Source organism: Gymnoscopelus microlampas, assembly GCF_963454915.1.
Source record: "Gymnoscopelus microlampas genome assembly, chromosome: 20".
Taxonomy (NCBI): Eukaryota; Metazoa; Chordata; class Actinopteri; order Myctophiformes; family Myctophidae; genus Gymnoscopelus; species Gymnoscopelus microlampas.
In genome coordinates, this window is record NC_139957.1 from 8,521,963 (window position 1) to 8,538,420 (window position 16,458).

At 39.7% G+C, this 16,458-nt stretch overlaps 2 protein-coding genes across 3 annotated transcripts; one reads left to right on the top strand and one right to left on the bottom strand.

Moving 5' to 3' along the window:
- Nucleotides 1-1,965: 1,965 nt before the first annotated feature.
- Nucleotides 1,966-8,910, top strand: trmt61b (tRNA methyltransferase 61B). 2 transcript variants are annotated; one of them, XM_084044959.1, is made up of 9 exons: nt 1,966-2,341; nt 3,326-3,559; nt 4,686-5,161; nt 5,774-5,876; nt 7,063-7,253; nt 7,398-7,489; nt 8,075-8,271; nt 8,390-8,473; nt 8,561-8,910. In XM_084044959.1, the coding sequence occupies exons 1-9, from the start codon at nt 2,167-2,169 to the stop codon at nt 8,593-8,595; spliced, it is 1,587 nt and encodes a 528-aa protein (XP_083901085.1). In that variant the 5' UTR covers nt 1,966-2,166; the 3' UTR covers nt 8,596-8,910. The 2 variants fall into 2 exon arrangements, with proteins under 2 accessions (XP_083901085.1, XP_083901086.1); XM_084044960.1 differs by having other exon boundaries at nt 1,966-2,332.
- A 557-nt stretch (nt 8,911-9,467) lies between these two features.
- spdya (speedy/RINGO cell cycle regulator family member A) lies at nt 9,468-14,514 on the bottom strand (the record flags this gene model as incomplete). Its single annotated transcript, XM_084044515.1, has 7 exons — nt 14,489-14,514; nt 12,925-13,218; nt 12,256-12,314; nt 12,079-12,164; nt 11,223-11,394; nt 10,282-10,606; nt 9,468-9,529 (listed from the first exon to the last, which is right to left on the bottom strand). The coding sequence occupies exons 2-7, from the start codon at nt 13,178-13,180 to the stop codon at nt 9,468-9,470; spliced, it is 960 nt and encodes a 319-aa protein (XP_083900641.1). The 5' UTR covers nt 13,181-13,218; nt 14,489-14,514.
- Nucleotides 14,515-16,458: the final 1,944 nt, after the last annotated feature.

The window sequence follows — 16,458 nt, forward strand, 5'->3', positions numbered from 1 at the left end:
TACCCCAAAAAATCTATAATCTCTACATTGAAACTATTCAAACTATAGGATGCCAGGTCAACAATGGCCTGGCATCTGTCTACATAACATGGTATCTAATTACATCTTAGCCTTTGCATAAGCCTGCAAGCCTGCAATGCGTTGCTATCTTCTATTTTTGCACATTTGGCACTGCTGCTACAGATTATCATACATGTTTTAAGAGGTTTATCATACATGCCATTCCATCTGTACTTTCATTTTATTTCTGTTATCTATAATTTTAAAAAGACATTGGTTGTGTTAGCACAGTCTCTGTAGAAACAGCTCCCAACATTTCACTGCTTGTACCTGTATTGAGTAAGTGACAAATAAATCCCTCTTGATTCTTGTTCAGATTAGTTCCAGAGTTCTCTTTGAAAATGTCACACATTTTGAAATGGCTCCACATCCATTACCTGATAGAAGAGAGTTGCAGATTTTCATGGAACTTGGTAGAAATTATCTCTAGGCTGCCCTATAAAAATGGCTCAAGGTCACAATCATAGTCACAGTCAATGTTACATCAGTCATATCTCAGGAACGGAGAGAGACACAGAACGAGATGTTGGTGTGTGCCTTTATTAATGGTATTGAAATTTTATACTGATGTCAAACTGGGAAACTGAAATAGAAGCAAGGCTTGTCCATAGCCATGTCTGTTTTGTGGGAGTATCCACACATATCTATCAATAACTGGTCAACGCAACAGTACTGTATACACAGAAGATGCTGTAAAACTTCCTGATCATATTCTGTGGCACTTCCTGGGACTTGCATCCTCTTCCAAAAAGCCAATGAGTAGGTTTGATTTATTATGGAGTCATAAGAAGGTGACATCAATAGAACTTTTTAAAAGGTATTTTATTTAATTTGATACGTGAAGTCACAGCAGTAGATTGGCTAATTTCAGCATGCAACCAAGTGTAAAATGTAGCATTACGACGCCATCAAGGCCCGCCAAAATACATTTTTGACAACAAAATCAACTGTAGATTTAGTCGACTAAAATCGTATTATATTTAGTCGACTAAAACTACACTAAAACAAACATTTAAGGTGAATAAAATATGACTAAAACTAAATTAAATGTTATTCAAAAGACTATGACTTTCAAACTGGAACAACCTGGCACTTAGAAGTGATCTAGTATAAGCCATTTAAAAAGACATACTGTACATTTATTTTTTAAATACAATTGTGTCTTTTTCTTTAAACTTGCCACTTGAGCCATTTAAAAGGCATACATCATAAATGTATTTTTAAATTAGATTTGTGTCTTTTAAAAAACATAAAAATGTATGATCTTATTTTGAAGGCAACCGGAAACCTTATTTCTGCTAGCTCGAAAACCGGAAGTTCAATTTCTGCTCACGGAACGGAGCTGGAAAGCGCGACCAAGCTATACATGATCCCATAGACCAGCGGGCCGGTGGCGCGTCCCCTTGACAACGCACTGGCCAATCACAATATTGTACTTTTACTCCACCACTGGAAAACTTGAAAACTTGAAAAATTGAAAACTTTAGTAGTTACTTTTCAGATATAAATGATTACATTATGAAACATACATACATTAACCACTTCAGCCCGATGCGACGCGTTGTGAGCTTGTAGATCTGCTATTTTCAAACATTTTAGTACTTTTACTTTTGGTACTTTAAGTACATTTTGATGCCAATACTTTTGTACTTTTACTCAAGTAACATTTGAGCACAGGTCTTTTACTTGTCACAGAGTATTTTTATTTGGTGGTATTGGTACTTTTACTTAAGTAAATAATTTGAGTACTTTTTCCACCACTCACTGAGTAAATGTACTTAGTTACTTGACATCACTGGTGGTTGCTGCGCAACCAACTAGCCAGTCAACGTGTGTGACTGCCCAGGCTATGGGATCTAGAGACCTCTGCCTACAATGTTTGTCGCTTAGTTATGACGTGGAAACTGGGAGACAGACACATGTAGCAGCAGACCCATGCATTAAGTCAAGGATAAAGGATGTATAAGTGATCGTGAGTGTAACGGCGCTACCTTTTACTACCTATTACATTACTGGTCATAATTCCTTGCAATCAGTTGCTGTATGTACTGTTGGGATCACTCGATCATCAATGAAGACTGAGATCAACTCCGATCAGAATCAGAGATGTCTTCACTAATGTCCTCCGGAGGTCTTCTGTTGATAAACAGACTGTCACGTGCGTGCGCGTCTGCCTGTGCACATCATCCAAAACGCAGGGATCACACGCACGCTGTGGTTCAACTCCCGATCAAGCGGATCTGGTGGTGCGTGAGGAGGACGTTCTCGGATGGTCAGTGGGGTAAAGTAACTAAAGTACATTTACTCAGGTACTGTACTTACAAGTACACTTTTGAGGACTTTTTGCTTCACTGGAGTGTTTCCCATTTTCTGTACTTTTAGTTCTACTCCATTACATGTCAGAGGCAACTATTGTACTTTTTACTCCACTACATTACATTTAGTGACTAGTTACTTTGTAGATTTTGATTGTTATTACAGAACATACATGAACCAATTCAGCCCTGTATATATATATATATATATATATATATATATATATATATATATATATATATATATATATATATATACTTCAGCTATTTGAAAATAGCAGATCTACCAGCGTGAGCTTGTAGATCTGCTATTTTCAAAAGATTTTTATACATCTTATACATATGATAACTTGATGAAGGGTACATTCTGCACAATAAGTACTTTTACTTTTGGCATTTTAAGTACATTGTGATGCCAATACTGTTGCACTTTTACTAAGTCAATCTTGATTACCAGACTTTGACTTGTGTCAGAGCATTTCTACATTGCACTGATTGATACTTTCACTTAAGACCTGAAGCCAATTTCTACAAAATATCTTCTAAATCCCAACAGTTTTCTGAAAAACCTATGCTTCTATATCAGTGGTTCTCAAACTTTTTTCATGTCAAGGACCCCCAAAATGATATGTATTTGGCCGCGGACCCCCATCTCAAAATATATGTTCCAGGGACCCCCCAGAAGCAAAGATTTGAGTTAAAAATGTTCGCTTTAAAAGAATATAAATATATTAATTTGCACATATTTTCTCGATTTTTCAAAAATAGCAGATCTACAAGCTCATAGCGCGGCACTCGGTGCCGCGCTATGAGCTTGTATATCTGCTATTTTTGAATAGCCAAAGTGTAAAAGAATGCTTTTTAGCTCAAATGAAAAAGTGACACAGATGCTTCTTCAGGTCTTAATGGGTTTGTAATCAATGTGAGTAATTCTTCCCCGACCACTGCAGATGGTCACCAGAAGAAGGTTAATGGGAGCAGCAGCGGCGGGGGTGATGAAGCAGACGGGTCCGACCCTCCTGAGGACCTTTCCTCCTTGAACCCTGCTGGTCTGACTCCCAGGGGAGGAGGAGTGCTGCCGGGGAGGAGGAGACCTTTGTCTCCCCTGGAGAGGATCAGTCTCCTGCTGCCTCAGGATGCCTTGAGCCCCGAGGTGGATCAGCTGAGAGAACATCCAAGCCAGGGTACTTATTACATCATCGTTTAATCGCAGTTATTTGAGATGATCGCAATTATTTATGCATAATCGTCATAATTGTTTCCTTGTTGAAAAATGTTCACACATATTTAAAAAAAAAAAAGCAGAAATAGCAGATCTACAAGCTACAACAAGCTACAACACACGTTGTAAGCTTGTAGATCTGCTATTTCTGTTTATTATTATATGTATAAAATTTAGGCCTGTCCCCGACTAAGGATTTCTATAGTCGAATCTGATTGGCCAAATGTTGCCTATAGTCGACTAATAGTCGACTAATGCAACACCAAAAAAAAAAAAATATATATATATTTTGGGAAATTATTATTATTATTATTATTTTTTTGGCATGATTCGACTGAGATTGTCAGTCAAATCAGTCTGAAAAAAGATATTATGTAATAGAGGAACATTCCATTTGGGCTTTAGGGGTGCTTAATAAATGATTAAATATGTCATTAATTTCTATGTATGGTTCAGTTATTTGTCATATCTGCCCTGTGGAATTTTTGATAACGAAGCCTAAAAGACATTATGTTTCAAGGCTTCACAATTAAATCGTTAATCGCAATTATTTGAGTGACAATGGACCCTTCGCTAAGCCCCACCCACTCCACTCTGGTGGTGCGAAGTTAGTCACACCCAGGCCTGGCAGCGCCTGGCAAAGTCAGCTTCTCACCCATTGACTTGCATGTTAAATGATGGCTTTTCCCCTTAAAAATAATCGATCATTTCAGGAGCAAGAGCTTCAAAATCTCTTCTAAATCTAGTCAACAAGGCCTGCAGTAGGCTATGCACTGGACAAATGTGCATGACATTATTTCAATAAACTAAAAACATGGGAAATGTTAGAGGGTGTAATAGCCATGGATACACAACGGTCAACTGTCACGACCGTCATGGATGAACTTCAACCTGGCCTCGCTAATGATATTGCAAATGATTGTGGGTGTGCGGCCGAAATAACATTGACAGCTATGGCAGGTGACGAAAGCTTGCCAGACCTATGCCAGGCTAACAACGGTTGCTAAGCTGGCATTGGACAATCGCTTTTTGGGTGGCATTTAGCGAAGGGTCCATTGATTGTCAACTTAAATTTGTAATCGTGACAGGCCTAAGCCAGGGAGAACCTGAGGTGGGACATGATCCGGACGTGAGGGTGCCAACGGCTGACGGTGCTTCAGACGCGTGGCACGAGGCACGCCATGAAGGAGAAAGTGTTCGTATTCAAGAGGAGGTTTGTGGTGCTTCTGTAAAGTCTGGCGATCCCGAAACACAGAGTCACGCTCTCGCCCATGAACATGGCTCCGTACCGTCCACTCTCCCCGGCGAGCGCTTGCTGGTGTTCGGGGAGCTGCTGGTCGCGGAGTACACCAAGCGGAGGGCCGAGTATAAGCACATGTTCAGGCTCAAGCCCGGGGCGCGCCTCCAGAGCAACTGGGGCTGCGTCTTCCACGACGACATGGCGGGTCGGCCCGCGGGCCTGTTCCTGAAGACCACACAGGGGTTTTCCACCTTCATCCGCCGTGCCAGCCTGGAGGATTTTGTGCTCTACATGAAGAGGGCCCCGGCCATCTCGTACCCAAAGGTATTAAGCAAGAAGCCTCTGTCGTAGCGTATAGGAAAGAATTACTTTTCCAGAGGGTCAGCAGCACTCGCCAGAGACCTCATTTTATATTGTCTAATTATCATTAGGCCTGTCGCAATGATTACATAATCCCCTAATCGCAGTTATTTGAGTTAAATTGCAAATTATTTTTTGCATAATCGTAAATAGTTTCCATGATCAAAAATACATTTTCAAATATAAAAAAATCTGAAATAGCAGATCTACAAGCTTACAACGTGGCACTTCGTGACGCGTTGTAAGCTTGTAGATCAGATATTTCTGCTATTTTTTTAAGTATAAACATTTTAAATATGTCAGTAATTTCTTTGTATATTTCAGTTATTTGTCATATCTGTCCTGTGCAACTTTTGATTACAAAGCCTAAAAGGCAAACAGAAAAGAAATTACGTTTTTATTCACATGTTCCAAAATGTCCAATGCCAAAAAACACAATTAAATCCTTAATCGCTTTTAATTGAGTGTCAATTAATTGTCAACTTCAATTTGTAACCGTGACAGCCCTAATGATCACGTTGATAATTCTATTCTACTGTATGATTTGTTGACACGAAGCGTCCTGTATCTCCCAAGGATGCCAATGCCATGCTGTTGATGATGGACGTCACGGAGGGAGACAGCGTGTTGGAGTCAGGTTCTGGGTCAGGGGCTCTGTCACTCTTTCTTTCCAGAGCAGGTAGGCTTTTTAACCCATTACACGCATCCGTGTAACCACTTCATCCATATTTTATACTTAGGCTATTCAAAAATAGCAGATATACAAGCTCATAGCCGAGTGCCACGCTATGAGCTTGTAGATCTGCTATTTTTTGTGAAATCTTGACCATTAAGTGCAAATATTTGAATATATATGTATTTTTTTAAAGGGAACATCTTTCTGTGGGGGGGGGGGGGGGGGTGGCAACGGAACAAAATATTTTGAGACGGGGGTCCGTGGCCAAATACATATCATTTTGGGGGTCCTTGACATAAAAAAGTTTGAGCACCACTGATAAAACACGTTTTTCAGAAAACTGTTGAAAACTGATTTAGAAGACATTTGTAGAATCCCCCAGAAGCAAAGATTTGAGTCACAAATGTTTGTTTAAAAAAAAATCAAGATTTTTCAAAAATAGCAGATCTACTAGCTCATAGCGTGGCACTCGGTGCCGTGCTATGAGCTTGTAGATCTGCTATTTTTGAATAGCCAAAGAAATCTAAAAATGACACTGATTATTTCCCGGTCTAAATGGGTTAATAATAGCTGAGCAGAGACATGATTATGTTATAGATAATTATGTTTTTGTGTTTTTTTTTGCTGTGGCTAAGGCCAGATTAAGGATCTGGGAGGGCGGTTAGACAATGAGATTGCATGACCTCAAACTTTCACCCTTTTTTTGGTCAGTTTTGCTGTAGCATTTTTTTTTGTTATCATTTTTTTTTTTTTAATCATATCAGCAATACAATTATGGCAATACACATAGATGCATCATGAATACAAATGAAACAATACAAGATACAAATACATAGACAACTTAAAAACAACACAAAGGTTCAATAAAATAAAATAATAAGCAAACCCACCCACCCCTCCCAGGACCAACAAAGCAAACAAAAAACAATGGCCAAACACCATGCATACCTGTGCAAAGTTACACCACTTGCTGTGACAGTTGTCCGTAAACAGTAATAACTTGTTTATCAAATATATGCTACTCTTATACTATCTATCTATATGCTGAAAGAAAACTAAAACTAAAACACGTCTTAGGAATAATAGAGTGCATTAGTTAGTTACACAAGTAGCCTACACATTTAGGGCAGGCAACTATTCAAAGTTGAAATGTCTAAAAGTTACGTACACTCTTTTGTACTTTGCCTAGTGGGCTCCAAGGGCAGCGTTCTGAGCGTGGAGATCAGGCAGGACCACCACAGGAGAGCGGTGCTCAACTACAACCACTGGTGCGATTCGTGGAGGCTGCGGCGAGGACAGGAGTGGGCAGATAACGTCCAGTTCCACAACGCCGACCTCCTCAAGGCATCGTCGCTCCTCTCTGGCCGGGGTTTTCATTCGGTCAGTCCGACTCCCTATTTCACATTACACTGTTAATAGCTGCACTGCACCTTGCCCCAGCACTCTGCTGTACAGATGTGAATGGTGTGCCAGGCTGCCATCTAATTCAAAAACATTTTCTCACTGACATAATGTCTATCGCAGATCGCTCTTGACATGATGAGTCCCCAGTTGGTCTTACCCACTGTGCTTCCTCATCTTCACCCTGGGGCTGTGTGCGCGGTCTACTTGGCAAAGTGAGTACCATAATATACTCTCAAAAACAAGTGGTGGAAAAAGCACTCAGATATTTTACAAAAGTAACAATACCACAATATGAAAAATACTCTGTTACAAGTAAAAGGCCTGTGTTCAGAAGTATTGGCATCAAAATATACTTCAAGTACCAAAAGTAAAAGTAATGTTTGAAAATAGCCGATCTACAAGCTCACGACATGTTGCGATGCGACGCGTTGTGAGCTTGTAGATTGGCTATTTTCAAATAGCCGAGGTATAGAATAGGACTAAAGTGGTTAATGTATGTTTTATAATGTAATCATTTATATCTCCAAAGTAATTAGAAACTAAAGTTTTAAAATAATTGTTGTGGAGTAAAAGTACAATATTTGCCTCTGAGATGTAGTGGAGTAGAAGTAAAATTATTGCAAATTAGAAATATTCAAGTAAAGTACAAATGTCTCCAATTTGTGTTGAACTGTCCACCACTGAGACTTTGGCATTTAGCCTAGACTTATGTGCTTGGTTTCAAATTGCATTGTATTGCATGAACAGAACAGAGAATGCAACAATGACAATTGCTGCCTCTTGTCCTCTAACCTAAGTATAACGCAGGTCGTGGAACTGTTGGATGGGATTCGATGTTCAGCACTTCCTCTGCTGTGTGAACGCATCATTGAGGTGCCATACCGAGACTGGCTGGTGGCCCCGGCACGCCAGAAAGATGGCAGCTTCTGTGTCAGCAAACCTATCACTGACGAAGCAGTAGAAGAAGCGAATGGAAACTCGGATGAGGAGAAAGGTGAACATGAGAAGTCACTGTTGTATACAATTTTGTAGAACTCCAATTAATTGCTGCATTCATATTTGATATCTCTGTTTTCATCACTGCACATTTCCCCTTGGTTTGGATTTTTCAGAAGCGTTGACCACCCAGGAACAACCACCTTTTGGGAGCGTCCCCTACATTGCTAGACCCCATCATGTACAAATGAGCCACACAGGTCAGAAGTCAAGCCAACATCCGAAGAGGCAATGTAGCATTAATCTGCGTTATTCTGTGTGTTAAATTGTACTCTTTTCACTTGCAGCATTCCTGGTCAAACTAAGGAAGTGTGTCCGGTAGCTGCTAACCCATGGATACTCCTGGACAGAAATGATTTGTACTCTTCAAGTTGACTTCTACGGATTGAATGAAGTGGTATACAATTGAGTGGGGAACATTATGAAGGGAACAATAAACACCCAAGAAGAATGTAATATCTAGCCTTTATTTAAAACTCAAGGCTGGTCATCAACAAGCAAAAAAAACAACAACAAACAACACCCAGTCGAATCCCACTATATACTGATATATATGTCATTGTTTAATGCTGGTTTAAATTATTTTCATAAAAGTTATTTTCTTGACATAAATATTTACAGATGTACAAACATTAGTGCCTGCCTGTCAAGTGCTTCAGTAAATAAATAGCAAATAAGTGTCATGAACTCGGTGCAGAAATATAATCAACAGTGAATGTGGATTTTGTGACTGTAATGTCTAGGTGGCACACAAACAAAAGTGTATACTTACAGTTGTGTACTGTATATACATATTTTTCAAAAACACATTTATCAAACAATGAACTGTATTAAGCCATTGCACCAGGGGTGGTATGAGACCTAAATGAGTAGACCTTGGTAGATTAATTAAATTAAACTAAGGATAAAGTGCTTAATCTCTAATATATGGAAAACCAGTGACTTCCACTTGTGATTCACATTTGGATTTGGATGCCACTGAAAGGAAATATTTACACAACTTTACTATGAAGTATCAATGGGAAACTTTCTTCATTTAAAAACACTGGTGGTGGAGTGCGTGTCCACTTCAAAATAAATGTCTAATGTAGGCTTTATCCAGGGGAAATGAGTGTATAATATAATACACAGGCTCTCTAGATCAGCAGGGTAAGGGAAGTACATTAGTTGTAACAGATAATGCAGAGTAATGCTCTACTCCTCGTTGATCCAATCCATGGATGGGTCGTAGATGGATCCAGAGGCAGAGTTATTCCCTAACAAAACAACAGGAAGATTGGAAGGCCTTGGTTAGCTAGAAAACAGTGAAAAAATTGAGTGCTCAGATTTGTGATTAATTACAACTCCAAACAGCTATAAACAGCTGGATTAGTGTCCAGAGGGAAGCACGCACATCCCAACAAAAACGTTTCAGGAGCTGAATAACAATACGTACATTGGAGGAAAGGAAGGGAAGTTCGCACACTGTACCTCCCAGTAGAAAATGTGCTAAGTGTTTAAAACTTAATACATTTTCTACTGGGAGCTACAGCGTGCGAACTTCCTTTCCTCCACTAAACAGCCGGATTGTCAGGGATCGGAAGCTACGCAGTCAGTAAGCTTCAAAGTATAGTCTGTTGGTTCTCAAACTGCAATTTCAAGGACCCCCAGTTTGTCATGCATGATGCCAAGGACCCCCATTCGAAAAAAGTTTCTATCACCTGGGACCCCAATCTATACTATAACATCCTAACTCTGAGAGTGTGCAAATGGAACCAAATGGACCCGTCAGGGTCCATTTGGTTCCATTTGCACACTCTCAGAGTTACAGACCCATAACTCCTAAAGGACCCCTTCACTTTGAGAATCACTGATATAGTCTAAAGTAGACCTGCGTTAAAATCTTGCATAGTGCAGCTTTGAAGAACATGACGTTCTGACCAGCCTGGAAGTATAGTTAGTTATCACTTCTGCGTTCAGTTCAGGTTATGTGAAGTTGTGTGTGTGTGTTTCCTACCATTTTCGTTACGTGACTGGGTAGGGGCCTTGCCTTTGGCCAGATGAACCTTCCTGCGAGAGGCCTTGATCCTTGGGGGTGTGATCTGCATCGAGAGGGAAATGGCATACGGAAGCAGAGAGCTAGGGCTCGGCAATGGAGAGCCATAGCCAGAGGTGGAGGAGGAGGAGAGCCTCGTTTTCCTCGCGCCGTCACAGAGGACGCAGGAGTCCGGCGACGCCGAGGGCCCGCGTGGAACGCGCACCTGTTCCGGCACGCCGTAGCGCCGCTGGGCGCCGCTGTGGTGCTCTGCCCTCTCCCGATGCCACGCAAAGTGTGAGGGCATGATGGCCATGACCTGAAGGACAAGCAGACAGGTGGTGGAAGAAGTACTCACATTTTTTTACTCAAGTGAAAGTATCAATACTGCAATGTAGAAATACTGTTACAGGTAAAAGCCCGGAATTAAAAATGTAAAAGTGCAAAAGTATTGGTATCAAAAATGTACTTACAGTACCAAAAGTGAAAGTACTCGTTATGTAGAATGTCCCATTTTTCACAAGTTTTGAAATGTATACACATCTTTGGAAAATATATCTACAAGCTCACAATGCGTCGCATCACGAGGCATTGTGAGCTTGTAGATCGGCAAATGTCCGAAATGTAGGCTATATAGGGCTGAAGTGGTTAATGTATGTTTTGTAATAATAATAAAAATCTACAAAGTAACTAGTAACTAAAGTTTTAAAATAATTGTAGTGGAGTAAAAGTACAATATTTGCCTCTGAGATGTAGTGGAGTAGAAGTAAAAGTACTGAAAATTGGAAATACTCCAGTAAAGTACAGTACTTGAGTAAATGTACTCTACACCACTTTACACCACTGGAAGCAGACAGGTGTGCATAAAAGCTGCGTACGCACAGGCGCTTTATATAAGAATCATGATGAAGTGTGGTTTGTTATGCTGCGTCTACCTCTTCACAGCATCGCCTGCTAACTGCAGCTCTGTAGCCGAGGCGAGTCCACAGCATGTCCCGCTGTTGGAGGAAGTGAGGAAAGTGCTTCCTCCAGGTCTGGCCCAGTGCCCAGGGAAAGATCTCGTATTTGTTGTCCTCCTCATCCTCCTCCATGGTGTTGGCAAGGTAACTGGAGTTATAAAGGATTTCATCAGCAAATTTCAGAGCTACAATTACACTTAGGAATTCAAGTATTATAAACAGATACCTATGAAATGACAGTTGTTGTTAAATATTGCCTGGTGCACATCAGCGTTGATTTCGTCGACTAAAACTATGATGAAAAATGTTTGTCGACTACTTTTTTTCACTGACGAAAACAACATAAAAACAAAATAAAAACTAAGCTACGATGACTAAAAAAATAAATAAATATATATATATAAATAAATATATTGACTATTTTGTCGACAAATAAAAACTAGACTAAAATGTTAGCAAGGGACTAGTGGAAAAGAGATCCAGTAGAACTAAAAGACAAGTTATTTTATGTTTGGTTGCGCTCAGGTGTTGCGCTCTGAAAATAGAAGATCTACAAGCTCACAACGCGTCGCGATGCGTTGCGACGCGTTGTGAGCTTGTAGATCGGCTATTTTCAGCATGCAACCAAGTGTAAAATCAGCCATTATGATTTGGTCGACTATAATAAAAACTGAACAAAAACTAAAACATTTCAGATGACTAAAATAAGACTGAAACTAAAAGGAATTTTAGTCAAAAGACTATGACTAAAACTAAATCAAAATTTGATGTCAAAATCAACACTGGTGCACATTGACAGTGAGTAGAAAACCAGTTTTGTCATTGAACTTACAGTGCTATGAAAAAGTTCATTCTGTTGTGTTCGCCGATGCTGAAGTTGGCCCTTTTGAAGTAGATAAATGTCATGGCCAGTAGGTACTGAGGGGTGAGAGGACAAGGTGGAAAAGGCTGAAATCAAGCAGTTTCAACATTATCTTGGCACATTTATTATCCAACATAATCAACCTACCTTGTCGGTGATTTTGAAGCAACAGTCCTTCCACAGAAAATCTTTCACCACATCATCATCTGTAAGCCAAAGTGTGTCATTTAATGTGTATGTCTACTTCTACATCAATGTTGTGTAGACATCAATCAATGTCTACTTCTACATCAATGTTACCTACCAGTGGTGGAAAAAGTACGCACATGTTTTACTTAGGTAAAAATATCAATATTGTAATGTAGAAATACTCTGTTACAAGTGAAAGTCCGTAATTCAAAATTGACTTGGGTAAAAGTACATAAGTAAAATGACTCATTGTGCATAATGTCCCATTTCACAAGTTCAAAATGTATACAAAATATTTTGAAAATAGCAGATCTACAAGCTCACAATGCATCGTGACGCATTGTGAGCTTGTAGATCTGCTATTTTCAAATGGTCGAAATACATATACGGTTGAAGTGGTTTGTGTGTTTTGCGATAATCAAAGTCTAAAAAGTAACTAAAGTTTTCAAATAATTGTAATGGAGTAAAAGTACAATATATTCCTCTGAGATGTAGTGGAGTAGAAGTAAAAGTACAGAAAATTGGACATTTTATACTCCAGTAAAGTAAAAATACCTAAAAATTGGACGTAAGTAAATGTACTTAGTTACTTTACACCACTGAATATGAGACCACCCACAAGCTCACCAAAAATCCTGAAGAAGGCTACCATCTCCTCTCGCTGGATGACTGGAGGCAAACCACCTAGGGTTAGTTTGGGCTGCTGGTACCTCTCATGGTACCACCTGGGTTGGCTCTTGCCCGCTGGGCCCTTAACCTCTTGGCCATTGGTTCTTTTAAGCTGGAGACCTCTCTTGACCTGGAGGCTGCGCACGGTGTTGCGTTTGATCTGTAGAGTAACGGAGGGGGGAGACTCGCACCAACTGAAGGTGTTTTTCATCATGCTGGCTCAGCTTGCTTCATCCACAGGTATCTTATGTGCTGACGGGGGTGAGAAGACAAACAAGATGACTGCATGTTTAGCTGAGTTATTTTATAATAGTCTGTGTGACCTGGTGGATTTCAAACTAGGGAATTAAATGAATCAAAAAACATCCTGGAAATTAGAAGACGTTTTAAAGATTTTAAGACATTTTGACATTTTCCAGGACCTGCAGGCACCCTGATAAAACATTATATATTTAAGACTTCTGATCATATTCATGTTCATAATTTAGTCAACAGAAGTCAGAGGCCATGGTCAGTTTTGGACCTGTAAACTCAGCTGAATGTGATTAGGTTCTGAGTATGTTTCATTTACTGTAGGTGTTATTTGGCTCTATGAGCAGCAGCTATATTGCAAAGAAATTGGGCTTCTTACTTCCTTCACAGGTCTTACCAATTACACTAATGAAGGCTCTGTTCCATTCTGGTGAAACAGAGTCAGGGTGCTGACTGGAAACACTCTGCTACACCAGTGGGTCTCAAAGTGTGGTCCAGGGACTCAAATGACCACTTGCGGGTGTGTAACTCTGAGAGTGTACAAATGGTGTACAAATGAGAGGGTCCATTTGTACACTTTCAGAGTTATGGGGGTCCTTGAAATGAAAACGTTTGAGAACCACTGTGCTACACTAAATGGAACAGAGCCTTAATTAGTATAATTGGTAAGTGCTTCAGTTTTCAGATCCAAAGTCAAATTCAACCAGCTGATGGCATTCTTAAACGTTTGGCTGTTGATCCATCATCCTGGTGCAGCCAACCGTTTATTGAGACCAGTTGCTTTTTTTTTTTTACTTTACTAGTATTTCCAATTTGCAATACTTTTACTTCTACTCCAGTACATCTCAGAGGCAAATATTGTACTTTTACTCCACTACAATTATTTTCGAAAACTTTATTTACTTGTTACTTTGCAGATATAAATGACTATTATTATAAAACATACATTAATCCCTTTAGCCCTATTTTAAACCTCGGCTATTTGAAAAATAGCAGATCTACAAGCTCACAACATGAGCCATTTTCAAACAGAGTTTGTTTGTTGGTCTCTGGAGCCAACCTATTGCTAAGCTAAAGACTGCAGCATGTAGCATTGGGTCAGAACTAGGGCAGGAAAACACTTTATTTAGTTAGCAACGAGCTAAGTAAAGCTTAAGTATAGTACTTGAGTAAATGTACTTAGTTACTTCACACCACTGATTGTGAGTGAGTTAGTAGCTAGGCTATTTGGGCGGCCATGACACCTGTCATATTGAGTGGTAAAACTTACCTGCAAACAAAGTGCCTAAAAAGTGTAAATAAGGACAGTTCTCTAGACAGAAGGAACAGAAATGAAGTCAGCTGGACGGTGGAGAATAGAATAGATGACTGACAGATAAAACTATATGTAGAACAACTTGACTTTCAAGAGAAAAACACATGAAAACAGGCGGTCTCTGCTGCACAGCGCGCGTCATTCCACTGCACGACCACTGGAGGGCACTATGCTGCTGCAGTGGTGGAAAGTAAAAGAGTACATTTACTCAAGTACTGTACCTAAAAGTACAGTTTTGAGGATTTCTTTTTAACTTTACTGGAGTATTTCCAATTTTCAGTGCTTTTACTTCTACTCCACTACATCTCAGAGGCAATTATTGTACTTTTACTCCACTACAATTATTTGAAAACGGTAGTTAATAGTTATAGATGCCCTATTTAAGCTTTGGCTATTTGAAAATAGCAGATCTACAAGCTCACAAGGTGTTGCATCGTGACGCTTTGTGAGCTTGTAGATCTGCTATTTTCAAAAGATCTTTTGAAAACTTGTGAAATGGGACATTCTGCATAATGAGTACTTCTACTTTTGGTACTTTCAGTACATTTTGACGCCAATATGTTTGTACTTTTACTCAAGTACATTTTGAATTATGGACTTTTACTTGTAATAGAGTATTTTTACATTGCAGTATTGATACTTTTACTTAATTAAAGAATGTGAGTACTTTTTCCACCACTGCATTCCACTGCACGACCACTGGAGGGCAGTGCGCACCAACGAGGCTGGAGGGAGTTGTATGGCGCTCCTCTAGTCAATAGCAGTCATACTTAATTACTTCATGGCACGACGGTGTCGCGCGTCTAAATGCGAGGCGTTGTGAGCTTGTAGGTCTATTTTCTACCGGAGCATATAAATTAGGCCTAAGAAAGAAGATTTGAAGTAGCCTACAGAGTACAGACACTGATAAATGTACAGCCTTTATTGAGCAAATAATAAAGTTGGTGTTCCAATGTATAGACCCCTTAACACAGTGTTTCTCAAATGGGGTTACATGTACCCCTTGGGTACATAGAGGTACTAGAGGGGGTACTTGAGAAGGTGGAACATGAAGAAAAAGTATTGTATATATATATATATATATATACACAGTCTGCCAAGTTTCCTCCCCATCACTGCAGTTGTTGATGAGACAAATACATACTTAAAGCCACAAAATTCCATTCAGTTTCATGAACGGTATGCAGTTCTTGTCAAATCACTTTTTTTTTTTTAAAGTTAAAGTATTATTAATACTTTTCCCATCTATTCCCTTTCCAATTGGGAATTTGGTTTCCTATAAAAGCGAATAGACAGGCAGTTGTGTGGATTGTATGTTCTAATGGCCTGACAAAATGAGAAGAACATAAAACACTACTAATTTCTGCTACACTCGATAGTTTCAGCAAAGACGTATAAACCCTATACATTTAAGCCCAATACGTGTAGGTGTGCTGCACCCCTTATAAAGCATGCGCCGCACAGATAAGTTTTCAACTGTGAAACTATAAACCTCACTGTTCAGGAAACACACACAAAATGCAGAGTTCTATTTATAGTAACAACTGGAACCCCCCACAGAATTATGCAGCAGTATTTATACAATGTTGATTACATCCGACAAACCTAATATGGTGCTGCTTCCCTAATGGTTAAAACATTTCAGCTGATGCCCTAGCAACGGGTCATGATGTGACAAAAAAACAGCTAGCTTGCAAATCAGTGAGCAAGAGGAAGTTGTGGTTGGAAGCAGCAGACTGTTGACTTCCTTTCCAATGCCTGCGTTGTCATCTGCCGCGCCTGTTCCTTCGCTTAAGGCCACTCAGCACCTGGGTCAATAAAGGCCGGGGATTGACAAGGCTTGTACTGTGTACAATTACAAACTCACACCCGAATAAAGAAATCGGGCAAGAAAGCTTTATTGTCACATCACTGGTTTACAGGTG